The sequence below is a fragment of the Pholcus phalangioides genome, unplaced genomic scaffold (assembly GCF_987345545.1).
Source record: "Pholcus phalangioides strain wild (caught in Gottingen) unplaced genomic scaffold, Ppha-v1.0 ptg000003l_1, whole genome shotgun sequence".
Classification (NCBI taxonomy): Eukaryota; Metazoa; Arthropoda; class Arachnida; order Araneae; family Pholcidae; genus Pholcus; species Pholcus phalangioides.
The window spans coordinates 12,712,291-12,739,825 of NW_028301596.1; the positions used below are offsets into that span (position 1 = coordinate 12,712,291).

General features: G+C 34.7%; 2 protein-coding genes across 2 annotated transcripts; one reads left to right on the top strand and one right to left on the bottom strand.

The window, feature by feature from the left end:
* Nucleotides 1-598: 598 nt before the first annotated feature.
* On the bottom strand, nt 599-6,084 carry LOC149088106 (protein FAM161A-like). Its single transcript, XM_089244413.1, has 4 exons — nt 4,556-6,084; nt 4,293-4,442; nt 1,111-1,210; nt 599-845 (listed from the first exon to the last, which is right to left on the bottom strand). Exons 1-4 carry the CDS (start codon nt 5,935-5,937, stop codon nt 702-704), a joined length of 1,776 nt encoding a protein of 591 aa, XP_089100539.1. The 5' UTR covers nt 5,938-6,084; the 3' UTR covers nt 599-701.
* Nucleotides 6,085-6,342: 258 nt separating this feature from the next.
* On the top strand, nt 6,343-25,774 carry Coq6 (ubiquinone biosynthesis protein COQ6, mitochondrial). The gene is made up of 12 exons (XM_089244426.1): nt 6,343-6,629; nt 8,592-8,726; nt 8,887-8,945; nt 9,963-10,214; nt 15,825-15,932; nt 17,262-17,324; nt 17,437-17,544; nt 18,463-18,541; nt 22,449-22,572; nt 22,676-22,791; nt 23,099-23,265; nt 24,158-25,774. Exons 1-12 carry the CDS (start codon nt 6,488-6,490, stop codon nt 24,185-24,187), a joined length of 1,383 nt encoding a protein of 460 aa, XP_089100552.1. The 5' UTR covers nt 6,343-6,487; the 3' UTR covers nt 24,188-25,774.
* Nucleotides 25,775-27,535: the final 1,761 nt, after the last annotated feature.

Below are 27,535 nucleotides of genomic sequence, written 5' to 3' on the forward strand. Positions count from 1 at the left end.
TTCTTTTACTCTGGTGAAGTGCATCAATATTAAGAGGTATCCCATGACTTTTGGCACTTCTATGTATATATACACTGGTAATAGAGGTTTGATTTTGAGTGTGCAAAAAGTGTAAAAAAAAATGTATTATATATAAACAAACATCACACATTTTTACTTATGTAATTTTTAAAATGTTCATTTAAATTTTTATTTGTGTAAAGAATGCTCATATTAGTAAAAACTGTGTATCAAATTATACAAATTATGTATAACAGGCTCAAGGGTTTTTTTAAGTTGGTGCAAATGTAATGTTACTCAGATATATCGGATGTATTCAAATGAAACCACATTTCAATACATTTATTAAGACTAACTTAGAGTATATCACCTGAATGCCTGCGGTGACTTTTTTCTAACAACCATAAAAAGAAACAAAGCAACTATCTTAAACAAACGTCTTCAACGCATGGCTGGTTGAGCTCTTTGGTAATATGTGCAGTGTAACTTAATGGCCAACAAGCCTTAATAAAATATCAAATTTGTCCCTGCCCACACCAATATTTCTGAGCTCTTCCAAAGTTCTCAATGATTTCTTGCCAATGTGATCAGTAAAACATGAAATACCTTCAAAAACTCTTAAATTACTACAAAGTAAAAACATTTATTTACAATAAAACTCTTATAATATAATCATTTGTTACGAATACAGTATACCATCATCATGCGGATGAATCGGGAAGATCTTCTTGGTCATCACTAGTGTCGTCATCTTTGCTCATTGTCTGAGTACCCATTTGCCGACTAGATTCACTCAGTGTGTTCTCCTCACTTTCTTTAGCTTCTCTATCACCATTCTTGCCTCTCTGAAAATGAGTAATGGCTTTAATTTTAAAAAAAAAATTAAAAAATCCATAAAATTTTGGCATTAAAATACAATAAAAAAACTGCATGGAGTATCTAGAGTATTTTAATGAATACAAAGGATATTAATTTAAGTAAACAACATGAAAAGCCATTTTGAATGGCAAATAACATGCTAATTATTATATAAGCTATTATATGATGCTATAAGTAAATAATTTATCAAGACAAATTGAAGTTTTAAACAGCAATAAAGTATCAGATTACATTAGTTTGTCTCTCAATCAATAGCGGAGACTTTTCGATACGTTTCCTCATTTCCTTCAGTTCCCTTTCGTATTCAAGCTCCCTATTCTTTTTTGATATCCTATGAAAATGAAATGCCACAGAGTAGTGAAAAAAGAACAATAATCACTTACAAGATGAGTTCATTAATGTAAAATAATAAATTTTCATCATCATTCTAAATTCTTTAACTTAAAGTTCCACAAACATAAAAGGAAAAATTATCTGAATTCCAGACTTTATAATCATGTTATCTAGGTGGCTAACAGGTTTTAACACATGGGGGGGCTATTTAATTTAGATTGTTTTCAAAGTGCAAAAACTGTTTTCAGTTAACACTTGATGCTGCACAAGCAAGCTCTTTGATGAGCACAAAAATTATTCAAATTTCCTCCTTGCAAAGCCCTCTGCAAATCAAAGAATCATAATAAGCAATACAATATCTGTAAAATACAGTCAGTGCTTCATATAATGATCCCCTTTGTCCCGCCGAAAATGGGCAAAATATTGGAGGGTTGTTGCATCAAAAGTAAAACATAAATGATAATCGTTCTATCAAAATATTTGAGACTTATCCTACCGGTCGTTGTAATGAAATGGTTGCTATAACATGGGGTCGTTATGTGTCTACCATATAATATTTTCTTTAATGTGCTAAGAGATAAGTATTTTGTACATATACAATCTTTCTATATGTATTAACTGCTGATACAAATTAAAGTCTGTGAGCTTTGTTACATTGTTTGTTACATTTGTGAATCACTGACACTAATTCATCAACGGGATGATTTATGACAAACTATTCATTGACCGAATACAATTCATCATCAGTTTCACATGTGAGATCAAGAGAACATCAGTGAATTTTCTGGGAACCAGATGAAACTGTACATTTGAATCGATGCATATTTAAATGCAGTAAAATCTCCCAACAACGGCCACTAATAGGACCATGAAAATGTGGGCACTATTGGGAGGTGGCTGTTATTAGGAGAGGTTGTTTTTTATTCCTGGGAAAAAAAACCGCAATCCACGTACATAGCATGTGAAATGACAATCCATTCTGTAACTGATTACGATAGTTATATAATTGATTATATTAAAATATATGATTATATTTTTATAATATTATAATAAGTGATTAATTGATCTACAGCACAATTATGACATTCTAAAATTCAGGCTTACAGCGCTCCGGTAGAACACATCAAATGAGAAAAACTGATATGGACCAAGATGATTTATTTATTTATTTACAATAACCCCAGAAGGCATGAAATGCACTTATACTGGAAGAAAAGAAAAAAAAAAAAAATAATAATAGTCAGTACGGGAAGCACTTCGCATACGGAGCCAGGTCGAAATCCCCAATATTGGAAGCAAATCTTGCGTAGGAGGCACATACAAGTTCTGATGGAAGACTGTTCCATATTCTTGCCACACGGCATCTATATCCGTGGAAAAAACAATCCCTTCTAGCCATTGGTATTCTTATTTGGAAGCGATGCCTACGTAGGTTAACTCGCCTGTCTAGTTCTTTGTTCACACTGGACCTTCAACAAAACTGGTGTTTCCCAAAGTGGGCAATATCACTCCCCTGGGGGCAATGGAATGATCCAAGGTGGGGCGATAGAAGCTATGGGTTTAGTATGGGGTCATATGTGTTGGCTTGAGTTGGGGGTGATGAGAAAAACAAAATGTTAAAGGTGGAGATGGAAAAAAAATTTGGGAAACTATGAACTAGACCTTTCCAGGGTGTTCCCGAGTCCAATGCAATGGCTGAAGATATAGGCCTTGACATAAGTTCTTGTTTAAAAAAATATTGACACATCTCTCTCAAAAAATTAATACCCTGCACATTTCTATTTCCATTTGTGAGTACCATTTCTTTTGGATGGAGCCATCCCTTGGACTAGGGATTGCCGTGAACTTGCATATCCCTCTAGTCATTAGAGAGCTGACAACAGGTCTTTTCTGTTGTCCTTTATATATATTATTTCAAGATTTTTTCCTCTCCACTGCCATCAATATACTCATTTGGCATTTGTACCGAAGAAAAGAAAGCATATATAATCTATTTTTCCTCCCATAAAAATTCGAGAACAGGAAAACTCAGAGAAATATAATTTTCCATTCTGATTTTTAAATCATGATATGCATATTTTTTTTCCAACTCCATGTCCAAAGTGGCCGTTATTCGGAAATCATTATTTGTGGTTTCTTGTGATGTTAAGTCTATGGGACACTTCATTTTTATGTAACATTTTTGTATCTCATACGAAAACGCCACCTGAGGCAAAAATTCCTGTAATTAAGGGAGGCTGTCATGTCTCTATTCAGTGCTTCATGCTACTAATGTGTGTTATAAGGAATTGAAAAGTGTCTCTGGCGTATTGGTTAGTGCACTTGCCTGGTATGCAAGGGGACCCAGGTTTGATTCCCGGAGGAGACAAATTACTTTTCTTTAAAAATATCAGTTTTGGCATAACATCCAGAATATTCAATTTCCAATTAAAATTACTACCCGAGTGCTCTGAAATTTTATTTAAAAAATTATAAAGTCTCAGAAACAGTTTGTACACTTTTTTTTGGAATGACCCATATACCAGAGCTGGACAAAAAAATTAGGACCCAGCCAATAATTATTTTAATGTCAAGAAAAATGGTTCTAAATGATGTTTTTCAACTTCTTGAGACATTATATATATTTTTGTACGTTAAAAGACGTGCTGTCATGAAATAAGAAAATTTTGTGTCAACTCCAGTTTAGCAATCACATACAGAAAATTTTAGGCAACATTTACAAATATTTTTAGTCACCATGGCAACCTGGGATTTGTCATGCCCTGGATATACGATAGCTACATACATGGATGCCCATACAACAACTTATACCAGTGGTTCACCAAGTGTGCACCATGGCTCCTTGGAAAGCTGCCACCTATTGTCAGGGGTACCGTACTGAACTGTCCTTATTAATGTGTGCCTATTCAATACAATGAAGCGATTCTTTGTTAGACTATTCTGGAAAGCCGCAGAGGTTCACTAGGGCAAGAGAGCCATTGAATACAAAAGATTTGAGAACCACTGACTTACTGGTATATAAATAGTATATAGTAACGCTGTGGTATTCATGAAATACTATGATAAAGGCCAATTTTTACCTGAACTCTTTCAACTTATTTTCAAGATCCTGTCTCGAATTCGGAGACAGACTAGCCAATTTGAGTCTATTTGAAAGAGTTTCCTTCATATCTTGCTTCTTTCTTTTTTGTTCCCAATTTTCATTCTTCTTTTTTCCAGACAACTCGTTCCTAAACAATAAACAAGTCAAATCAAAAAGTTTTACACACAATTGCTAATCATGATTATGCATATATTAAAAGTGTCAGAGTTAACAAAAAATATCGCTCAGTGTTCCTCTTACTTCACCATTTCTTCTCTCAGCATCGATGCAGTAGTCTTACGAACTGGAACATCATAATGAGCTGATTTCACTGGCACAGGTTTAGGTTTCAGCAGATTTTTTGCCGAAGAATTAGGTGAAGTTCGACATGATGTATGAAATTCAGAGACCTTCACATTCCACGAATTCATTATTCTTTTGCAGTCCTCTTGCGACATCGAAAACTTATATTTTTGCGGCAAATCAAGTTTGACAACATTTGTGTCACAGTTCTTGTTTTTATCTTTCAAGTTGATCGCAGAAGCCGATCTCTTCAAACAGCTCTTATTGGAGAAAGGCAGTGATGACTGCTGAAATAACTCTTCAGCTCTTTGACGGATTCTCAACTTACGTTGTATTTCAGAGTTTTTCAACCGTTCATTTATATCGTTACTCAGTATGTGCTTGGGGAGAGGTCTCGCTTTGAACTGCACAGGTTTCTCCTCCTCTTCCGTCGCAAGATGCGGCAATGAATCTGATCTACGGAAATGTATCTTCTTCGGTTTATAGAAGTTGAAAGGTTTCACTGATTCTTCCATGAACTGTTTGGCAAATTCTTTGCGTTTTTTTTTACGCTCTTCATTAGAGCTCATCATTTTCTGATACATAGGTACGTATGTATGGCCTGGAACTGGCATGCTATGAATTTTTGTTTTAAGCTCTTTCTCTACTGCTTCCTCAAGTTTTTGTTTCAATTCTTTCCGTCGAAGCTCTCTCATTTCTTTCTTTTTATCTTCTCTGATAGTCATTTGAAAAGGCTCAGGGATAGTCACTTTGAGAGGGCACTCGTGGTGAGCAACCTGTTCCTGTTTGGCAGTGTTATCGTTAATCATAACTTTCACTTCGGTGAGTGGTTTATCATTATTAGTCGTTACTTTCATGGTATGCGGCACAACTCTATCTGGAAACATATCGGTCATCAAACAAGCGTTATTCAGTCTACCACAGGAAAAACACTGCGCTCGCCTCAAACATTCATTGTTATACATGATGTTGTAAGGAGGTCTGTAGAGATTAGTCAAGGGTAGGATGACTCTACGGCATCTCTGGCAATGTGTATGTCCAACATTAGGATCCGTGACTCTACTGCATCTCTGGCAATGTTCATGTCCAACATTTGGATCCGCGATGTGGTTCGGGGGCACATTGGTTTGGAAGAAGTCTTCGATGAAAGGATCTGCGTCAATATCCGACGCATCACTGGTTTGGTTCTCATCAACATGCCATGCATATTCCCTTTTTGGATGGCATCCCATGATATCTTCGTAGAGGGAGTCAATGTTTTTCAATGCTGCCGAAGCGACCGTGCGGAGACGACTTACCTCACGAGATATTTCTTCGAAAGTTGTCGAGTCACTCTCCATATCTTACATGAGTGACCACATCACTCACTACATAGAGACGAGTAATCATTAACGAGTAATCATCACGAACGGCGATTCAAATAAGGCTCAACTGGCACACTTCAGAATGTAAACACGCAAACAGCGCCACGGCATTTAAATTCCTACATCGATTACAAAAAAAATTAAATCGATATTAAAGTTGAAAATCGTTTGTTGACCATATCTGTCTGAGGAAGTTGACACTTGTCACCACAAGCGATTCCAGAAATGAAAAAAACTAGCCTTGATTTCTCTAAAATTTCTCTAAAATCAGCAAAAATATCCCCAATAGTGAGAAATGAAGCAACATTACAAATTACATTGTAGTGAAATGAATTCTGCAAAACAAATATCAACATGAGAAACATGTCAGATGAAAGCTTTGGTTACAGTCGTCTCAATGTCAGGATTTTTTGCTGTTTGTAAATTTCTGCCAGAAACCCTGCCAAAACAAAGACTATGATTGATTGATTGAAATTTCTATTTCGCCGATCATTTTCGTTACAACAATTTTTATCTTAGAACGGAAATGCGGGTTCTACGGGACTTGAATCATGTTTCAAAGTTGTTTTTTAGGAGGTACATGAGTGAGAGCTCTCACACTAAACGTGTTTGGGACATAATTATATCTGGAGGTGGCCTCGTAGGGTGCTCTTTAGCTTGTGCCTTAGGTTTGTTTCCATTTTTTAATATTAATTACAATGTATAATTATGAATATCCAGGGCCGCAATCTGTCTTCTCGGGGGCCCCAGGATAGACTTTTTCTTGGGGCTATTTGAAAGGATTATTATGATGCAAAATAAGTATATTTTTATGCGTGTGTGGGGTCCTCAGTTGTCCCAGTCTAGTTATGGTGCTTTGAATATCTGTGAATGATATGAGCATTAAAATTAACCCTGAAATAACTGTGATAATGACAATTTTTAAATTGGGTTCATCGCTATTATGTCTAAAATAATTTAGTGCCACTAAACCAGTGGTTCTTATCAGTTATCTGGCTAAAGGCTCAGTTACATTAGGTGAGTTTAATAGCTATTTTCTGGCGCATAAGGCAGAACACATACTCACATGACCCTGAGGTACGGGAGTGGATAATAGAGACGAGTGACAAAAAACAATTGTCCTGTTTTGTTCTACACCTCACGTACTTGAGCAGCGAGACAAAGAAGAGAAAGAGGCTACTCAATGAGGTGTGCAACTTGAACAATCCGGTTTGTTTTTACCAGGAGGTGAGGAATTTCGCTATCTCCTGATTGGTTTGTTTCCATTTTTTTCTCTTCCTCTTCTGCAGAGGCATCATTGTCATTACACTCTTACATTTCAGAACCGCTCTGGTCATTTCTGCTCTCCTCCACCTTGTTTACTATGTGCTGACATCTTTTTCTCCACCCCTATGTATTTTCTCCTTTCTAGTCGCATTTTTTTAACTCGCGTCTCTTCGTTCCACTATAACCGCAGCCTAAAGTATCTGGTTAGCGAACTGGTTTCAACTTGTGCAGTGAATTTTAATTACACAGGACTATATAGTGAAATTGCTCACTAGATGAGTGAGCAACTCATTTTTTTCCCTTCCTTTTTGTGTATCGTCGTCTTTCCACTTTGTGGTGAGCCAAAGCGAGAGGGCGCTGGTGAGTAACAAGAAAAGTAGCCCACCCTTCATCTTTATTTGCACTGTCAGAGCAAGCGGCAAGTTTACTTGTTAATGTAATTACACAGAGCGACTTCAGTAGCAGCAAGAAAAACTGAGTAGCTGCTATTGAAGTTATAAATGAACTAGCGAAGCTAGTTCATTTATAATGGCATAGCAGTTGACAGTACACTCTTAATGTTTGGCGGAAAAGGAACAATATAGCAACGTGGCAACATTAAATTTTGTTTAAAATTAGGTAAAAGTGCCGCAGAAACTTTTAAAATGACTCAGACTGTTTATTGTAATAAAGCAATAAGTCAAAAGAACATTTTTTCAGTGGTATGAAAGATTTCGTTAAGGTAGGGAGAGTTCTAAACATGATCCACATCCAGTACCATCATTTACAGTTACAATTGAAGAAAATGTTTAAAAAAGTGGCAGAAATTCTTTGAAATGACCACTGTGCTTCTACCAGGTTAATTGAGGAACACTCAGAAATTCCTATATCCACTGTTCATCAGATTTTAACGGAACATTTGGGCAAACGGAAGGTCTGCTCTTGCTTTGTATTGCACTCACTGACATATGATCATAAGGATTGCAGAGTGAAGCATAGCAGTGATTAGCAAAAAAGCATGATTTCTTAGCCAAATAAAGATTCTGGTGCTCGATCACCAATCTTACTCATCTGATTTAGTTTCGTGTGACTTCTGACTGTTTCTGAAATTTAAATTGGCAATGAAAGGGAAACATTTTGACAATTTTAGATATCCAAAAGGCTTCAACTGTGATTCTCGAGGCAATTCCAAAGAATGAGTTTCTGGAGTGCTTTGAAAAATTTTACAACCGCTTCCAGTGCTGTATTGACTCACAAGGAGTCTATTTTGAATAAAAGCTAGCATAAGTAAAATATAAGGCCATGGAAACCTTACAAACTTTCATGTGGATGATTGTAACAACTTTTTAACCTGTCAAATGTGTTAATGTGTGATGTTTACTCAGGTTCGTCACCACTGCTGTCTGGCAAAAGCATCTTATTACTCGAGTCTGGGAAGAAGACTGAATATGTGATTGATGCCAATAAATATTCGAATAGAGTGTGCGCCATCAGTCCAGGATCAAAAAAACTTTTTGAAAGTGAGACTAAGTGGTTTTTTTTTTTGTAAAGAGATTGTAAATTTCATGGTTTTTTTTCACCCTGAAACTAGTCATGTATGAAAGCATTTTTTTTTTTAATTTCTTATGTTTCCTTTTATGTATGTGTTTTTTTTAAAATTCCTATGAATCCTTTATGTAGGCCTTGGAGCCTGGGAAAAAATATCTAACACTCGAGCACATGAAGTGAAAAAAATGCAGGTAACTGTAAAAAAAGTGTTCATACTTAATTTATTAATTTTCCTTTTTTTTAACATGCAATATTTTTAGTTTAGTGTTACTAAGGCTCCAATTCAAAGTGTGATATTGATAATTTTTAGTATAATGGGGATACATACACACACAACGAAAATTCTTCACAACAATATCCTCTAAAATGGTAATCATCTATGTATTGTGCAACTTGCTGATTTGGTGATCTAAAAATTGCGTGGTGAGGATTTCTCCCATATAACATTTTACCCCTCTCGTGACACCCTTGGGGTGTTTGAATTTCCAGAAATCCCATCCTAGCGAGTCTCTATATTATAAAATATAATACGGACCAAATTTCATATTTATAGCTTAGGGGTCTGTGATGGTAACTCGTGGGAAAAATTGGCTAAAATTGGTAAATGGGGGAAATTTTGAGAGTTTTTATCAAATAAAAGAAATTAATTATTTATTTATTTTTTGATTTTGTGTTTTTTGAAGCTAAATACACTACACTACTTGGCTAGGTATTTTTACCTATAGATGACAGCACATTAATTCTGAATTCAGATTGAAAAATTTGCTCAAAGGGGAAATTTTGGCACAATGAGATTAGTTAGTAAAACAAAGAATTTCTGTTCATACAATAAGTAATGGTTCAAAATAGTTTTGCTCCATCATTGTTGCTGCTTCATTAGCTTAGTTAGCTGCATCATTATCATATTATTTTGCTAAAACTAATGTTATTTGAGATAGGAATGAAAAAATTTTTAGGGCATATTTGTTGTTTTTTTTAGAGCATAAATGCATATTTTGTAGAGTATTTTTTTATAATTTTTTAGAGCATAAAAATCTTTGCCCAAATAATGTAGATAAAGGTTTAAAAAAACTGGACTAAATACGCTGTGACAAAATTAAAAGTTAATAATTATTTTAGAAGAGTCCTTCTTATTCTTATTATTTTTATTAAAAATCTTAGTAACTAAAAACAATGTCATCTAAACAGAGTTTGTTCTTTATGTCTAGGTATGGGAATGCTGCTCAGAAGCAAAAGCTATATTTCAATATCCTGATATGACTGATTCTGTTGCACACATTATTGAGAATGATGTGATGCTGAAAGCTTTCAATGAGAGGCTATCTGAGTTGGAGGATACTGTCCATGTGATGAGAGGTGTTAAAGCTGTTGATTATCAGCTGCCTGATGTCTATATGCTCGAAAAACCTTGTGTAAATGTTGCTCTTGAAGGTGGGGAAATGCTGACCACTCGTCTTCTGGTATATAACCTTTATCTACTGTTTTTTAAGTTGTCCTTAACTTTGTACCACATTTTCAAATATAAATTGTTCCACCCAATATCAAGGATCAGAAAAAAATTGGAAAATCTCCTGTAAACTAAATAACTTTGTTGTTGATCTTTCAGAAATGCTTATTCTTTAGTGAGACCTTGCACTTATACAAAACTTTGATCCTCAATAGTTTCACTATTTTTGCTATGAGATGAGAAAGAAAAACCTAATTAGAGGATAATATTTCACTCACTGTATCAATGGTTCTTGTGTATATTTTTATAATTTTTTTTGGAAAAATGCAATGTTTAATGAAGAATGGTCATAGGACCTTGGTTTACTGACTTTTTTTCTCAATTTTTAATGGAGATTAATAATTTGTAGACCTAGTTTCATGTCTATTTATGTACAACAGACAAAAAAACCTTGGATATTTTCAGGTTCTCCCATAATCAATTTCATAATATGAATATCATGGGAAAAATCATGTTTCAAATGTCTTGATTTGAAAGGAAGCATTTGATTTGCAAGCTTGAGATGTAAAAGGGAAAAGCTCATTCCACTCAAGAGCATTGGGTTGGTGTGAAAAAATCAAGTGATTCTGTACTGATTACTGTATTTGTCTTGCAAGTCCATACAGATTTATAACTATTATACCATACTAATTTGATTCTTACATAAGTACTAATAATGTGAGGATGGGGAAACAAATTATGGACATCATTATATGGAAAAGTTTGATTCAACATAAAAGTTTTTTTTCATGATATAAGTAATGAACTGAACTGAACTGAACTGAACCTTTAATGATTTGCACAATCGTGCCTATCAGTACACCAGTGGATGGCAAGTACAAATATTAGTAATTAAATTATTGGAGATACACAAGACAGGAACAAATGCATAAGGTTTGAACACAAGAAATATAGATGCATAATATAGTTTCGAATCCAGATAGATTTAAAAAATAAATAAATAAATAAAATAAATAGAATAAATAAATAGAATGGCGCATGGGCAGAGATATGGAGCAAACAACAACAGAAAGGGCGTCGAAACTACTGCCCCAATAAAAATAGAATTTTTGATATATCCTCGATAAATCGAAAAAAATGTAGACACATAGAAGGAGAGGGGTTGCTAAACATTAGATAAAAGTTTGATCGGGAGTAGGTATGGCGAAGGTATTTAGAGATATGAGTATGTCTTTGAAGGGCAAAGAATGTGCATTCCTTAAGAAGGTGAAAAAGATCATTGTAGCTATTTAGTTGATTGCAATACTGACAAGGTTCATCAGGGTTAAATTTGTGCAATATACCTTTGTTAGTATAAAGTATAAAAGGGTAAAGGCGAAGCCTGGCCATATTCTTACGGACCGCCAAGGGGAGATTGAAGAGAAGGTAAGACTGTAGGGATAGCGAAAATTCAAAATTATCGGCAAAATGAAATAATGTTGAAGCAGACAATCGAGATCTGTCTTCTTGGAGAGAGATATCAGTAAAATTATAAGTAAGGGATGTTAGAACTACTGGAGTGAGGTAAGGAGTGGGTGTACACCATATATCAGGTCGACCGCAGTTATTCAGAAGGGTCTTGACTGAATTTGCCCAGTTTTCCGAATCTGTGTGCCGGCAGAGTTCAAGTAAGCAAATTTTTGGTAGACGGTTTTCGTCCATTTTTTGAAGCCTAAGCCAGTACGAGATAAGTTGGTTAAACATTTGAGTGGCAATGGGGCGGCGACCAAGCTCAAGTCTAACAAGATAACCAGGACAATATTTGCTCAGATTTAGTAACTTTTTCAGAAAACTCGTATGGACTCTTTCCAGCATATCAGCATAGAAGAAACCCCAAACTGGTGCAGCATAACATAGAGTAGATCGTACAAGGCTATCGAATAATTTGAATGCCACACACAGCGAGGGGTTTCTGGAGCTACGCAGTAAGTCAAGTAGTTGGTTCATGGCCGCGAAAGCCTTTTTTATCATGAAATTAGCTGCTAATGAAAATTTTCCTGAAGATGAAAAAGGGAGGCCAAGGTAGACATAGCTACTGGCTATTTCGAGTTTAACGTTACCCCAAAAAAAGTTAGTATTTTTTGCGAGACGGCCGGACTTTCTAAATACAACAATTTTTGTTTTGTTTAAATTAACAGTAAGGTGGTTAGATTTAAAGTATGAGTCAAGAAGATTGATTTTTTTTTGCAACTGTATTTTTGAATCACCCAGTATTACAATATCATCTGCGTACAGGAGGATGTTGAGTTCAGTGGAGTTATTAATTGAAATGCCATGGACATGAGGCTGACAAAAAGATTTTTCAATGTCAGCTAAAAATAGGGAAAAGAGGAGGGGGGAGGCAGGTTCGCCCTGCAAAATTCCTCTGGCTACAGGGAAAGAACTTGTTAACCCATTAGTGCTTCTTACTCTTGCACGGGCATCACTGAAAAGCAGATCGTAAATTTTAATAATTTTATGGCTTACTCCTAGGTCAGAGAGCTTCCACCACAAAATGCTTCGATTAACAGAATCGAAGGCTTGACTTAGGTCAACAAAACACGCAAAAACTTTGCGAGCGGGTTTTCGAAGATGGATTTGAACAATAGAGCTAAGTGTGAAAATGTGATCAGTGCAACCCCTGTTCTTACGGAATGCACCTTGAGATTCAGGGAGGATCCCGTTCTGTTCCGACCAATGATATAGCCTTTTGGTTAGTATAAGGGAGAAAAATTTTGAGGTGCAGTTCAAGAGAGATATAGCTCTGTAATTGCTCGGGTCCAACGGAGAGCCTTTTTTCATAATTGGCGAGATTATTATTTCGGACCAAGATCGAGGAATATCACCGCTTTCCAGAATGAAATTAAACAGATTAATGAGGAATGTATGTCCGTCAGGAGGCAAATTCGTCAAGAATTCATTGGAGATGCTATCGCTCCCTGGGGCTTTATTACGTTTCAGTAACGAAAGCACTGAAAAATATTCGGTAATTGAGATGGACGCTTCTAAAAAACTGCAAGAGTTATTAAAGTAAGGGTGGGCAAAGGAGTGGGTTAGGTTAGCTGTTGAGGGGGCAGCAAAGAGATTAGAGAAATAATCGAACCAACATTGTTTAGAAATTATTGAGGGGTTAAAATATGTATTTCGTCTAAAAATGTTCAAAGCTTTCCAAAATTCTGAGGAATTAGTTGCATTTTGTATTTTATAGTGGATTTCCTGGAAATATGTGTGTTTTTTGCGGGTACATAAATCACGGAAAGATTTTTTCAGTTGAATATATTTTGTGAAAAGTTCGGGGCAGTTTCTCTGTCGGGCTTTTCTTAGAGTATATCTCACATCTCGCTTTAAAATGCGGCATTCCAAGTCAAACCAGGGAGATTTAAGATATTTACGATGTTTTTTTTTAACCCGTTGATGCATATTTGCAAGAGTTGCTGCATGAAAAACACTATTTTTGAAAAATTCAAAATTAGCATTGGAGTCGGTGATTTGGTGAGTGGATGTGTCAGCTATGCAATCTGAAAAGGTATTTTGGAAAGTTTCGGTAAATTGGGGCTGCCACCGTAGCTTAGATTCAATGTTGTTGTTAGGGTAAACATGTGCAGATGACGACGAGAGGAAGTAGGCAACAATTGGAAAGTGGTCAGAGTAAAAAAATTGCTCGACCTCAAAGTTTATTATGTTATTTATTGCGAACTGTAATGGGCAAAAAATATAATCAACAATTGATTTCCCAAATGATGAAACATAGGTATAATTTCCATCTTGATCCCCGGGGTATGAACCATTTAAGATAGCGATAGCATTAGTTTCACAGAAATCAATTAGGGCATTGCCCCTTCTGTCGCGTTTACGGTCAAGAGAACCCCTACTGCTAAAATTTCCAGATGCAAGATCCGGAGGTGCCCGACCAGAGGGATCCCCGCAGTGGCAGTTCAGGTCCCCACCAACCAAAAACCATTGACCTCTACTGACCAGAGTGTAACAAAAATCTAAAATTTCAATAAAAGTTTTCGTTTTGGAGCTCTCTGGGGGTATATAAACGGTTCCAATAATTAGATTTTGAAATAATAGAGTATCAGATAGGGAGATCTTAACAAATATTGCGAATTCAGACATCATTAGTATTTCCAAGACAGTTATTGATTTATGTATAGCAAGAATAATACCGCCAGTAGGTCTGCCGAATATGGGTTTTTTTGCCGGTGAAATAAATAAATTGAAATCACTCCATGCCCGCACCTCCAGGTCTTGGTCTGTATAAAAAGTTTCTGTTAAACCGAAAAATAAGAATTCAGAAAGATCAGAGATAAGTTTTGATGAAAGTTTCGACCGTAAGCCACAAATATTATAAAAACAACATTTTAAAGCATTATCATTATTCTGACAATCAATTAGGGGGTTAACATAATTCAAACAATTGTTTTCCGGAATTTGATTATCCTGAGGAGAGTTATTTTCGGATTGCGGCACGATTGACCGGGATCAGACATCGGTATTACTTGATGTATTTGATGGGACCTCGATGATCGAGTTATCATTCAAATCAACCGAAAAACATTTACCGTCCACAAATAGACAGTCCCGTATCAGTCTCACCCTCTTTTTTGCCTTCAAGCTGCTATCCATGAGTGAATGGAGGTGGTATCTAATTCTCCTTGTTGTGGCACAAAAATCTTCTCTCACACGTAAACCATCGAGTAAGGTGAAGTTGGAACGGCGTACACTCTTAAAGGCACTAAACACATCATCGCGATCAATACGGCGAACAAATTTCACTATCATAGTGACACACTGTAGATTACCAGAATCTCCATTTCGGCGGCGGAGTGGATGAGCAATGTCGATCATCAGACGGTCGGCTCCAGACATCTGTAGCTTTTTTTTCACAATATCACGTACGACGGAGCACCAGTCCTGGACATCATCAGAGGGTGGAATCTGTACGTTCTCCAGGATTAGATTATTTCTTCTATTGTAGTCCTCAGCTCGGTCTAGGCGTCTCTGGATCGTCATCAGATCAGATCTCAATTTTTCGTTAGCTGCTCTGAGGTCCGATCTTTCCCGGCTAGCTCTCTCGAGGTCATCTGTGATTTTCGATAGCTTCGCATCCACAGCATCAATTCTGACAGCAAGATCTGCAAGGGTCTCAGAATTGGCCAGCATTATAGATTTGAGGTCCATCAGCATGTCAGCAGTGTTGGCGTCAGTTCCACGATGGGCGGGAGGCGAATCAGTTGAACTGTGCCTTTGACGTTTTCCCAAGGTACCCGTAGCCTGAGGGGGTGAATGAAGCAGTCGATTTGCAGGCGAGAAAATTTCGTCAATGCTTTTGCTCTGTTTTTTAGGATTCCCCATTATAAAACGTTGTACAAAGATTCTGATCAATAAATCTGTAGGGACCTGAGAAATTAATAGCGAGAACTAATAAACACGATGAAATAAATAAGCAAGTAAAGGAAAAAAGAAAAAAAATATCAAGATGGCGTCGGAGCAAAATAAAAACGTGGCCTTTCCTCTACTGAGCCATGATATAAGTAATGTTCAGAATGAAACTCATAATTTAGCATACTGTTGTAACATTTATTTTTCTTCTATTTTCAAGATTGGTGCTGATGGCGTAAATTCCCTTATAAGAGATAAAATGGGTGTAAAATATATCAAATGGAGCTATGATCAGAAAGGAATAGTTTCAACACTAAAACTGGCCGAGGTTAGTTTCCTCAAACTGAATTGTTTACCAATTTTTAAATTGTTATTAATTTATTTTAAATTTGTGCAGGTTTCACTGTAATTCATTATAAACATTATGTGCTTTACCTGGATGGAACCTGTAAGAGTTCAGGAGATAAAAAGTGGAAGAGAAGGCTCTGGAGGAACAGAGTTTGGGACCGAGACATTTGATAATGGGTGGGAATCATGAGAGAGTTCCATGTGAAGTTAGACCTAATCAGAGGGATATTTCACTCACTGTATCAATGGTTCTTATGTATATTTTCATAATTTTTTTTAAAAAATTCAATGAAGAATGGTCATAGAATCTTGGTTTACTGACTTTTTTCTCAATTATAAATGAAAATTAATAATTTGTAGGCCTAGTTTCTGGGACAGATGTGATGGTAATTTGTCTTTAGGAATTGAATAACGTGTTATGTTCTTGGAAGGTGCGAACTCATTTCACCCTAAAATCATAGTAGAAGTATCATAGCAAACCTACCCTTGATAATAGTTGCAAGGGGAAGTTTTACTATGTCTTAAAAATAGTTTGATCATTCATGGCTTTCTCATGAGTTGAAAATTATGACTAGTAATTTGAATAATTTATTTAGAAATGTTTGTTCAAAAATATTATTCTTCCTATATATAATACCATAAAAAATGTTATTTAACATGCTTTGAGAAAATTAATAGGTAAATAAAGTAGTTGAAGGATATTTTTTTCATGTTTTTTTCAGGTAGATTGGTTTATAAATTTCAGAGAAGAAAAAACTTTAAAAGTGGTCCACTATGCTCTTACCTTTCCCCTATAGTTTTTTTTTCTTAATTCACTAAATTGAAAAAAAAATTTAATCAAAATAAAAGCATTGCTCTTTGGAGTATCTTTAGTTACAAAAACTTTTTCATTAATTAGAGTTAGTCATTTAATTTAACTGTTTATCTTAATAACACAGTCAAAGACTGAATGTTTATATAATTCAAAAAATATAATTCAATAAAATATATATAATAATGCTTATATAATTCAAAAAATATAATTCAATAAAATATACATAATAATGCTTATATAATTCAAAAAATATAATTCAATAAAATATACATAATAATGCTTATATAATTCAAAAAATATAATTCAATAAAATATACATAATAATGCTTATATAATTCAAAAAATATAATTCAATAAAATATACATAATAATGCTTATATAATTCAAAAAATATAATTCAATAAAATATACATAATAATGCTTATATAATTCAAAAAATATAATTCAATAAAATATTTTTTCTCACTGTTTTTTAATTTTGATTCTTCTTTTTAGCCCACTGAAAATGTTGTGGCATGGCAACGTTTCCTTGAAAGTGGTCCAATAGCTTTACTTCCTGTGAGTTTATTCATCAATTTTTTTGAAATTAATAAAACTTTTCCTCATCACATGATGCATTTATATCCATATATGTTATGTCATCAAATAAAACTATGCATTCATGTTACAGCTTTCTGATGATACATGCTCATTGGTGTGGACTGTTTCATACCCAATGAGTGAAAAATTGCTTAATTGTAGTGATGAAGAATTTGTAGACTCCTTAAATCATCATCTAGTAAGTAGGCTTGATATTTTTGCATTTCCTCCTCCCTTTTTGTACTAAGATGCACTTTGTGACTATATCACATCGTCAATTGATGGCATGTCCTTCTGCTGATAGTAATGAACAGCTTATGTACCTTAACTGTGGGGTATGGGCAAAGCATGAATACACATAAAGTCGCCTGTCTTATATGATCCCTTCCTGAGTTTCATTTTGCCTGTATAATTTTGACAGGGGATTAGATGCAGAAAAAAAAGAGGCAAATATTTTCATCATATATAAAAAATATGGTATTGTGGTAATAATGGTATGTGTAAATATGGTATTATATAAACGATTTATTCATTCATCTTTTGTTTGAATATGAAGTGAAATGAATATATCTAGGTTTTATTGTGTATCTTACCTTATTTTCTGCTGTGAAAATGTCTTTTTTTTCTGGTATTGTCAGTAAATCTAATGCACATTCTTGATTTTGAAGAAAAAAGAGTAAGTGGTATTAAATGCAGGACTTAGTTTAAAATTTGTCCGAGTATGTTCTTATAAATCAGTGTTTCTCAAAGTGAGCAATATCTCCCCAGGGGTATAGCATAGGATCCTATGGGTTTGTTTGAGTTGGGGAGAGGGATTAGAGACAATTTTTTTTTGAAGAAGAAGAAGAAGAAGGGAGCAATGGAACACAAAGTTTGGGAAATTATGTTATAAATGAACGACCTTCAGTAAGTCGAGGCTGGAAAAATCGGGGGTTCTGTTGTGCAATATTTACGGAGTTATGATTTCAATACTCTTCATTCAATACATTTCATATTTGAATATGCTTGTATTCACACAAGAAACACTTGTTAGTACCATTGTTCTTTATTTTATACTTTTTAACTTGTGGAAACAGCTCTTGCAGTTCCACTTGTATATCTATGTTATGTCTTCCAGTGGGACCACAGTAAGAGGAATGATTCTATTGATTCACTCGTAAAGACCTTGAACAGCTTTCTATCGAATGTTTTTGAAGGTACTGTAGCATTTTAAAGTATATTAATATTACTGCCAAAATTGGTTATTTGGATTTTTCCCATTTTTTTCCTTTTATAACGGAAAAGATATGTGTACAGTATCATAGGCATAAAGTAATTGAAAATTTTGGGTGGGGGGGAGCTCGTAGATCAAAAATGTTTAATGTTGCCTGAGGCGTGTGACCAAGTTTTGTATGCTGCCCATATGTCCCAGTTTTATGAAGATGTCCCCCTTTTTTTTTTTATCCTGTGACCCTTACAAGCAGTCAATGTACTGTCCTGCTTCTGAGAGTTCTGTCTTACATTGATAGGACTGCTATGATTACTTAATCAGCTGTTTATTATAGCAAAAAACCTAACCTGTGCCCATGGGCAAACTTAGTCCAAACTGGCAGCTTTGCCTGATCCTTTTTTATTTCAGAGAAACAAACGAAATCCACCTTTATAGGTGCATTTCAAATAATTTGCCAAAGTATTTGAGAATTTGCTATAATCTGCTTGTAATGGCAAGATATGCAGTCAGATGTCAAATAAATAAGTATGTGTGACAGACATGACTGACCCTTCATGTCCCACCAAATAGGGGGTGGTTCTGAGGTAATCAGAATTCTGATTTTAAAAAAAAAGGTGTTGTAAAGGTTTTGACCACGGCTTAAGGCAGGGCTGGACAAATTGCAAAAAAAGTCTAGGCACAGAAAACCTTTTTTAGAAGAAGAAAAAATCAAAATAATGCTGCTTTTGATTTTCTTCAGTGCATAGCAACCCTCTTTCACATTGGTAGAAATGCTGCTATAAATTTCAAACATTTTGTTTAGTAACTACACAAAGGAAATTTTAGGCACCAATACCAATTTTTTAGTCACCACAGTGACCAGGTGCCTGGAATTTGTCCAGCCCTGCCGTAGAGTGCCATGAGATCAATCAGTGGCAAATGAGGTATTTAAGAGATAACCACATTTTAAATGCATTTATTTATATGGCTACGCTTCTCAACCAGTGTGCCACATTTATTTAATGTGCCTCAGAAGTGTTTCAAGATTTGGCAGAAGTTCCGGGACATATTTTAAACTCCTTAGGTGCAACAAAAAAAGAGGTTTTGGCAATCATTGTTCTAATAATTTTCATGCAGTCAGGCACACCGTATTGGACCACATCTAGATCAGTGGTTCTCAATCTTTTCAAAAACCATGGCCCAGTGAATCAAATTTGTAGGAAATCTACAAGACAAAATAAAAATTTCTGAAAAGGCAAGATAAACTTCTTTCAACATCAGCAAATGCTATTGAGGATATTTGGAGGGGAGGGTTGATTTTATCTACTCACAAGTGTTAGTTTCTCTTCAATTTCAAAACTTTTAGATGTTCCCGAAAGCCATAAATAGTTTTCTGCAAGTGATAAGTCTGCTTTTTCCCCCTTATTTTTCAAATTTTATGATAGCAAATTGGCCTACCCTACTTTTAGCACCCTGACTTTACCGATAGTATCAATAAGCTCCATACTTTTGTGCAGGACTGAATGGTGGAAACCAGAATGCTGAAGGTTGATCTTATGTATGTCATCAGTCCTTCAATATTCCCAAGGCAAAATAAAGCTTACAAAATCTGACTGCATGCAGCTTCGTGCGGATCAAATCATTCACCATGAATTTGCAGATTTCAAAATTCTTTCTGTAGTACATGTAACTACTATACCATTTCCCTTTTATATTGTGAAAATTCCTCTCTCTCTCAACATCTCATATAGGATCAGAATTTTTTGAATTCACTTTCATTGTTTGGTTAAGTGTGGCCACACACAGCTCTTGGAATTTTTACTACTGTCGAATTTTGTTTCAATGAATACCGTTATAGTAAAAATTTCATTTTAACGAACACTTTTCTAATTCCACAGGTAAGTTTACATAGGAACAGAGTGCAAAAATCTGCTACAATTCCTATACAACAAAAATTTTGTTGTATCAAAACTCAAATTGTTGTATCAAATCACTTCGATACAACAAAATTTTTGTTGTATCGAAGTGATTTCTCTGATCTCTTGGAGTTCGTTGTAACAGGATTTGACTATACATACTAAATTTTCCCAAAATTTATTTTAAACCTTGTTTGTTATCTATAAAGGAAGATACAAGTTAAGGGATGAAAGCAATGCATTTTTTTTTTTTTTTTTTGCATAAAAATTTTTTTATCATTTTTTTATTTTGAAAAAAATTTAATAATGAAAAATATCCTAAAAACGTCATAAAACCTGACAAAATGTCAAAAATTAAAATGTATTGAGAAATGCGAATGTGTCATCAATATCCGGACCTTGTTTATCATCAAAAAGTTAGGCGCACCTCATTACCAATTCAAAACACAACATTTTCTGTATGCAGTACTTAACTGATTAGTCGCCTACATTTACATATGTGAAATGCCTTTTTCATTTCTGAGGACAGCAAGTGAATATGTACTCCTTCATTATAATTGGACTTCTAGTGATTTTTACTGCTTCAAAGGTTAAAGGTAGTTTACAATTGCCTGGAAATTCCCAATGACTTACCAACCCATTATTCCACTTTAAAGTTATGTGGCTTAGTCACTGGTGAGTAGCACAAATGTTTTTATGTTCCAAGGAATTCTACAGATACCCAGTTTTCTCATGATATTTTTGTCTTCAGGACATTCTGTGGTAGGATAATGGCAAATGGTGATCAAACAGGGTTACTGATTTTCAACAGAGAGCCCTGAAGCTGTAGGACATTTTCAGGAAAGATGGAGTATGAAAAAAATAATTCTTTTTCCCCTACTGTATTGATTGAAATTCACGATGAGGGATATTCAAAACTTTGAAAAGCAAAAAGTAAAATAAAAAATTCTCGTTTTGAGGGGGACGACGACCACCAAGTGGCACATGGTGCAACAACAACAGTGGTTTTTGGTGTAGTAGGGAGATGGGAATCTCTTCCACATTCCTATTTTTTATGGTTGCAGCAGCCCTGGCATCTACGGTTGCATCTTGTTGTAGCCCTAGCTGAGAATATTTGAAATTTCTAAGTGCTGCGAAATGTAAATAATGTAGGAATTCCCCGATTTATATAAAAGGAATCTTATATTCCTAGTATTAGAATGCAATGGTGCCTGGCCTAGGGTTTGCCGAATCTTTGAAAATTTCCATCCATTTCTTTTTTTCTTTTTTTAATGTTAATTTTATTTTACTATTATTTATTTCATTCTGTATCCTTAGTTGAATTTTGTTGTGAAGGCTAGAAAAAAAATGTTTCAGCCTTCAAACTTCCCATTCAGCTTATTCGTTAATCTTTTCCTTCTTTTTGATGTCTCACGTCCCCTTCCCCTAAGGGTCACACTCAACAAAAGAAGAAGAGATGCTCTTGAGTTTTCCAACAGTGCAAGTAAGGAAGGGAACCCCCCCCCCCCGCAAGATATGGTCTCCAGAGATGCCTTTGGGCAGCACTCTTGGAGGAGGATGGAAATTAGAATCGAGGGGCAGGGGATATCACAAGATCACCCCTGCTATGTATTGTCCTAGAACAGCTAACCCTACTATATTGTCATAGAACAAGTCGATTAAGGTTCTAAAAGAAAAGTAATAGAATTTCCTGTAGATTTCTTTTACTAGCTAATATTTAGAATTTTCTTGGCAAAAAAAATTCTGAGCCAGGCGTAAGAAACATACTCCCCGAATTTTTTTTTTTCTGGGAGGGGGGCAAGCCGACTCATCAAAAGTATTTGGTTGGGGGAGCTCAGGCCTATTTGCTGAACACAAGTTTACGCCTATGTACAGTATATGTAATGCGTGTAGGCATTTTTGGATGAAATTTTACTTAAACTATTCCGTATCAAAATTAAAAATCTGCATTAAGGTCTTATTTCCATGATTAAAAATGAAAATGTAATTATATTCTAGTTAAAGAGAATGTACAGCAGCTACCACCATCCATATTGTCTGTAGAGCCAAATAGCAGAGCTGCATTTCCCCTTGGACTTGGCCATTCCAGTCAGTATGTGTCCCACAGAGTAGCTCTCATAGGGTAAGTGTAATAGAATTACTTTGAAATTTTGGTTTAAATATTTGTGTTGAAGTAGTTATATACTTCAGTCTTTCGATAATACCCTCCATTTCAAAAATTTCAGTGATGCTGCCCACAGAGTTCATCCTTTAGCTGGTCAGGGTGTAAATTTGGGATTTGGTGATGTTAAATGCCTAATTGAATGTCTGGAGGATTCTATATACAGAGGAAATTCTATTGGTATGTTCCAATATAAAAATTAATGTTGACTGTTTGCATTGTTCTATTACCATGAATTAGAGATTTCAAGTTGTTTTTTAATGACAATTTCTTCTCTTTTTTTCTGTAACATCACACCCATTTCTTTTTCAAATTATTAATATGTTTGAGGAATTTTGATTTATAATATTGAGCATTTTATTTTTAATATGGTAAGCTAAATAAAATGTCAATGTTCTCAATGTAAATGCATTTGATTCCGATTTTACAGTACATATCTCAAATGATGGAACCATTTCATCAATTGCAATTCATGATTTTTTTATAGATTCGATTGAGCCACTGCTAGAATATGAAACACAGAGGCAGCGACATGTTGTACCATCTATGCTTGCAATAGATGCGTTGAATCGTTTATACAGTACAGATATAGCTCCAGTCGCATTGGTAAGAAGTCTAGGATTGGCAGCATTCAACTCTTTAGGGTTTTTAAAGGTTGGTACATCTAATAATCTGGTGGTGTTAGGTTGTATTGTTAATAATTATGCCTTGATAGCGTTTCCCTTACGGCAGCGTTTTTCAAACTGTGCATCATGGTTCCTAGGGGCGTCGCTGGAAACTGTTGATATTGATTTTTGTGCCTATTTACGCTATAAAGTGGTTCTTTTATATGGGAAATTATCTGCCAAACTATTCTGAAGAGCCACTGATGAACTATTAATTAGGCAAGGGAGCTGCAGGTGACAAAAGTTTGAGAACCACTGCCTTATGGCATTGTCATGGCGTTAGTAAAATTAGTGAACAAAAATATTTGCAACAAATTTTCAGACATGATCTTTTTTTCACTGATTAAAATTTGGGAAAAATCAAATTTTCCCCCTTACTTTGTGTATGACAATTTATTGAATGACTCAGAGATGCAGATTTGATCCAGTCTTAACTCTGAAAAAGAATTAAAGGATATAAAGACAGATCTCTCTCTCTCTCTGCAGAGAGCGATCAGCCCAGCAACAGGATTCCTACAAAACACAAATGTTCTGCCATCTATAATTTTTTTCTTCAACTTTATAGATGGCAGGAAATCTAGGGCGCATATGACATGAACACCCCAAACATTCACTCACAACTTTCCCGGGTTCACCAATTTCCTTTTCAAATTTTCTAGAAGTATATTCATAAACTATATATGCTGTTCACATATTTGTAGAATGGAGAACTTGGGGAAATAACTTTACACGTCCAAGTGCAAAAATTGAAATTTTATTTTTCACCTTGTGGTACTTCTTCAGACAATTCAAAGCATTTGAAAAAATAATTTAATATGACATCAACTTATTAATTTCTTTAATTCAGTTGGCATGATTTCAAATAAAGTTTTATTTTTCAGTCTGCAGTTATGAAGCATGCATCATCCTGAACCAAGTATCTGCATCCATAAATGATGAATTCAATGTATGTACTTTTGTCATGTAAGTCACAATGATTGTTATTTGTGTGTGGGGGAGGGCGGTTCTGTTTCTGCTTCCTTTGGACAGTTTTGTTCAAGATGAATAGAGTTGTCTCCATGTGGCAAAGTTGCTTCATTCAATTGGCAAAATTTTATCGAGAAATAACTTTGAATGTGAAAGAAAATGTGAATATACCGGTTTAAAAAATTTTTTATATTGAAATAATCATTATTGTAAAGAGACTTTACTATAGACTTTACTGCCTCTAGAAGCCATGAATCCGTATTTATTTTTCTTTTCCTTACATGATTTAATAGTAAACTGTGGTACCTTCTCAAGAAATCTGTACAAATTGAAGTAAACTTAATTTCATAATAAATTGGGATATTATTTTATTGTAATTTTCCTGTTATTATGAGTTGATGTTGAATCATTTGAACTGCAATAGTTTTCCATTGACATCTTAGCTGATCTGTTTATATTTTTGATTACTCATGTTTTATCTTCTTTAAATTTTGCAAATAAAAACTCTGTAATAACTTGAATGGGTGACAGTCCTAAAGTTTTTTCATAGAGAGATAATGTTAATTTACTTTAGAGCTCAGCACATTGAGGAATGTTCTACTGATACCTAAAAATAATGATATTTACATTTTGGATGCTCCAATTCATTTAATGTTCATTCATTATTCATAAAAACAATGCTAACAACTTCTAAAAGCCCCATTTATGATTCTTTTCCATATATGATTTAATAATAAACTATAGTATCTTCAGACTGATCAGCATCCATAACACTCCAGGAATGTATAATGTGTAATCTCCTATCATCATTTGTTAGTTCTTTTTTTTATTTTTTTAAAGGCTTCTCAAAGCCCACTCACATTTCAAGAAATTTGGCCGGAGCATTTTTTGCCCCATGGCCTCCAAAAAATTACTTGTTTCTATCATTAATTTAGATTGTGAATGTTCACATTGCATCTCTATGTACAAAGAATCCACTTCAGGTTTTCCCAGAGATTTTTCCTGTTTTTAATTGACTTTTTTTCACAATCATAAATGCAGCAAGACCTTGAAGCAATACTGTGCAAATCTTGATTTTGAGAAGCAGTGCATATGAGGGAAAGAAGAAATATTTTCAATTAAAGACAATTAAACTTTATGGTCTTTTCAATGCCATTGTAACCAAGTTTAACTCTATATTAAACAAAACATGGCTCAAGTAATAGGCTATCCTAAAATCTAAAATATCTTCCATCTTGGCAAATAAGGAAATAACACATAGCACAGATGTCAAGCTGCTTCTAAGATGTATCAAGTTCTGATAATTTGGTGGTTGTATTTATACATTTATTGAAAAATTTATGGAAAAGATCACTGAAATATAGCTCTGTCAAATATCCAGTATGTGACCATATTAAATACACAGTCAAATCATGTTATAACGAACTCCTAGAGACAGGAGAAATCCCTTTGTTGTAACGAAATTTCATTATAAAGGAATTCTAGGCATTGTTCCTATGCAAACTTATCTGGAGGATTAAAAAGTGTTTGTTAAAACAAGATTGTCGCTATAATGGTATTCATTAAAACAAGATTCGACTGTATAATATCATCATATATATGTTTTTGCAGTCTCTCAGCGACTAATTCCAGATAGAACTGGTTGATCTACTATGCTTCTATATGACTGTTTCCACATTATTTCTATAAAACGCTGACTCTAAGGATTTACACAACAATATAAAATGGTATTTAAAGAGATATTGTGCTAGGTATTATACAAAATATGAGAAACTATCAATGATTTCATAGAAAACGACAAAATGAAAGAGAAAGCGGTAAATACAAAAAAAACCAAGTTGTGTTTTATTCAAAATATATGATAATATTGATTCAAATCTTCTTTTCATAAATTTTCCCCCCAGTAAAAAAGAGCCACTGTACTTTGTCTGCTCAAGGCGTAACAATATGCATTTGATCGAGATTTACATGGAGACAGCTCATAAAATTAGAGGATTTCTAATCGAACATTCTTCAGCAAACACTTCTTTTTTTTATTTTGTATCGTTGGTCAAGTCATGTGGCTAAAATCATTTGAAAAATAATTCACTCAAGTTTAAGCATCAGAGTGCTTCAGTTGCAGGGTAAATATCTTTTTTTTTTAAGAATCAAGAGCATCGATTGCTGCCCCTTACATGATTTTTTTTCACATGCTTCAAATATGAAGCATGTTTTTTTAATTATTATGTGCTGAATATTATTCTGTAATAGGGCTCCGTGTCCATGGCCTTCATCTTATTTGGGGGGACGGGGACGAGGAATCCCTGTCCTTTGTCTAATTGGCACAAAAGTTCCATTGAACACAAATGATTGGGGAACCCTTGCCTTAAGGAAGGAAATAATTTCTGAATGAATATGAGGAAAAACAATTTTATGACCATTTAAAAAAATAGTAATTTCATAACTATTGAAAAAATAATAAGTTCAGAATAATTGAAAACACTTTCGGAATTAATAAAAGGAATAAAATTCATTTTTAATGAAAGAGGGTGATTTCAAAATTGATAAAAATACATACTTAATCGTAAGGAATAATTTTAGATTGAATGGATGTGTTCAATAACATTATGGCTTACGCTGCCCCCACCCCCACACATCCATTGAGGCGCAACTGTAGTATATTATTAAATCCTTGTGATCTTTGAATATTATTTTCAGACCATATATGTACCAGTATTTCTCAACCTGGGGGCCATATGGTCTCCCTGCTGTCCTGGGATGGTCTAAGGGGTCATGGGTGAAAATCAGATGAAAGGAGAGCTACGGTAAGTGGTGGAGGGAGGGGGCACAGAAAACTGTGAATAAATAAAGCTTGCAAGAGTGAAATATGGTCGGAAAAACTATAATTACTTTCGTAATCTCGCAGAGAGCTATCCTATGTGTGGAGGACTATTCATCGTTGTAGCCGATCGAGGACACAAAACAACTGAACGGATTGGTTTCTGCAAGAGAGCGGTATTTAAAAATTAAATTTTTGTAAATTGTTGGAAAATAGTTCTAAATTCTTTTTGGATATAAATTTTTTTGGCTATTAATTAGAGTAGGAAATGCAAAACAAGCAAAAGTGAATAAAAATATTAGGGAATTAAATTGGGTTTAAATTTAAATTTCAGTTTAACACTTATAACTAGTTTCGATAAATCATTGGCGTGAAAGTCTTTCATTCGGCATTAATTGAATTTTAAAACAGCCATCTTAAAAAAAAAATAGAAATTTTACTTCCATTAGCTGCATCTCTTTCTTCTCATTTTCAG

Excerpts from the sequence above, each read along its gene's own strand:
- Coq6 (XM_089244426.1), top strand. The coding sequence starts at position 6,488 with ATGCGGGTTCTACGGGACTTGAATCATGTTTCAAAGTTGTTTTTTAGG. Across the intron at positions 8,946-9,962 it reads ATGAAGTGAAAAAAATGCAG|GTATGGGAATGCTGCTCAGA; the intron begins GTAACTGTAAAA and ends CTTTATGTCTAG. Across the intron at positions 15,933-17,261 it reads CAACACTAAAACTGGCCGAG|CCCACTGAAAATGTTGTGGC; the intron begins GTTAGTTTCCTC and ends TCTTCTTTTTAG.
- LOC149088106 (XM_089244413.1), bottom strand. The coding sequence starts at position 5,937 with ATGGAGAGTGACTCGACAACTTTCGAAGAAATATCTCGTGAGGTAAGT. Across the intron at positions 4,443-4,555 it reads CTGAGAGAAGAAATGGTGAA|GAACGAGTTGTCTGGAAAAA; the intron begins GTAAGAGGAACA and ends TTTATTGTTTAG. Across the intron at positions 1,211-4,292 it reads AATAAGTTGAAAGAGTTCAG|GATATCAAAAAAGAATAGGG; the intron begins GTAAAAATTGGC and ends TCATTTTCATAG.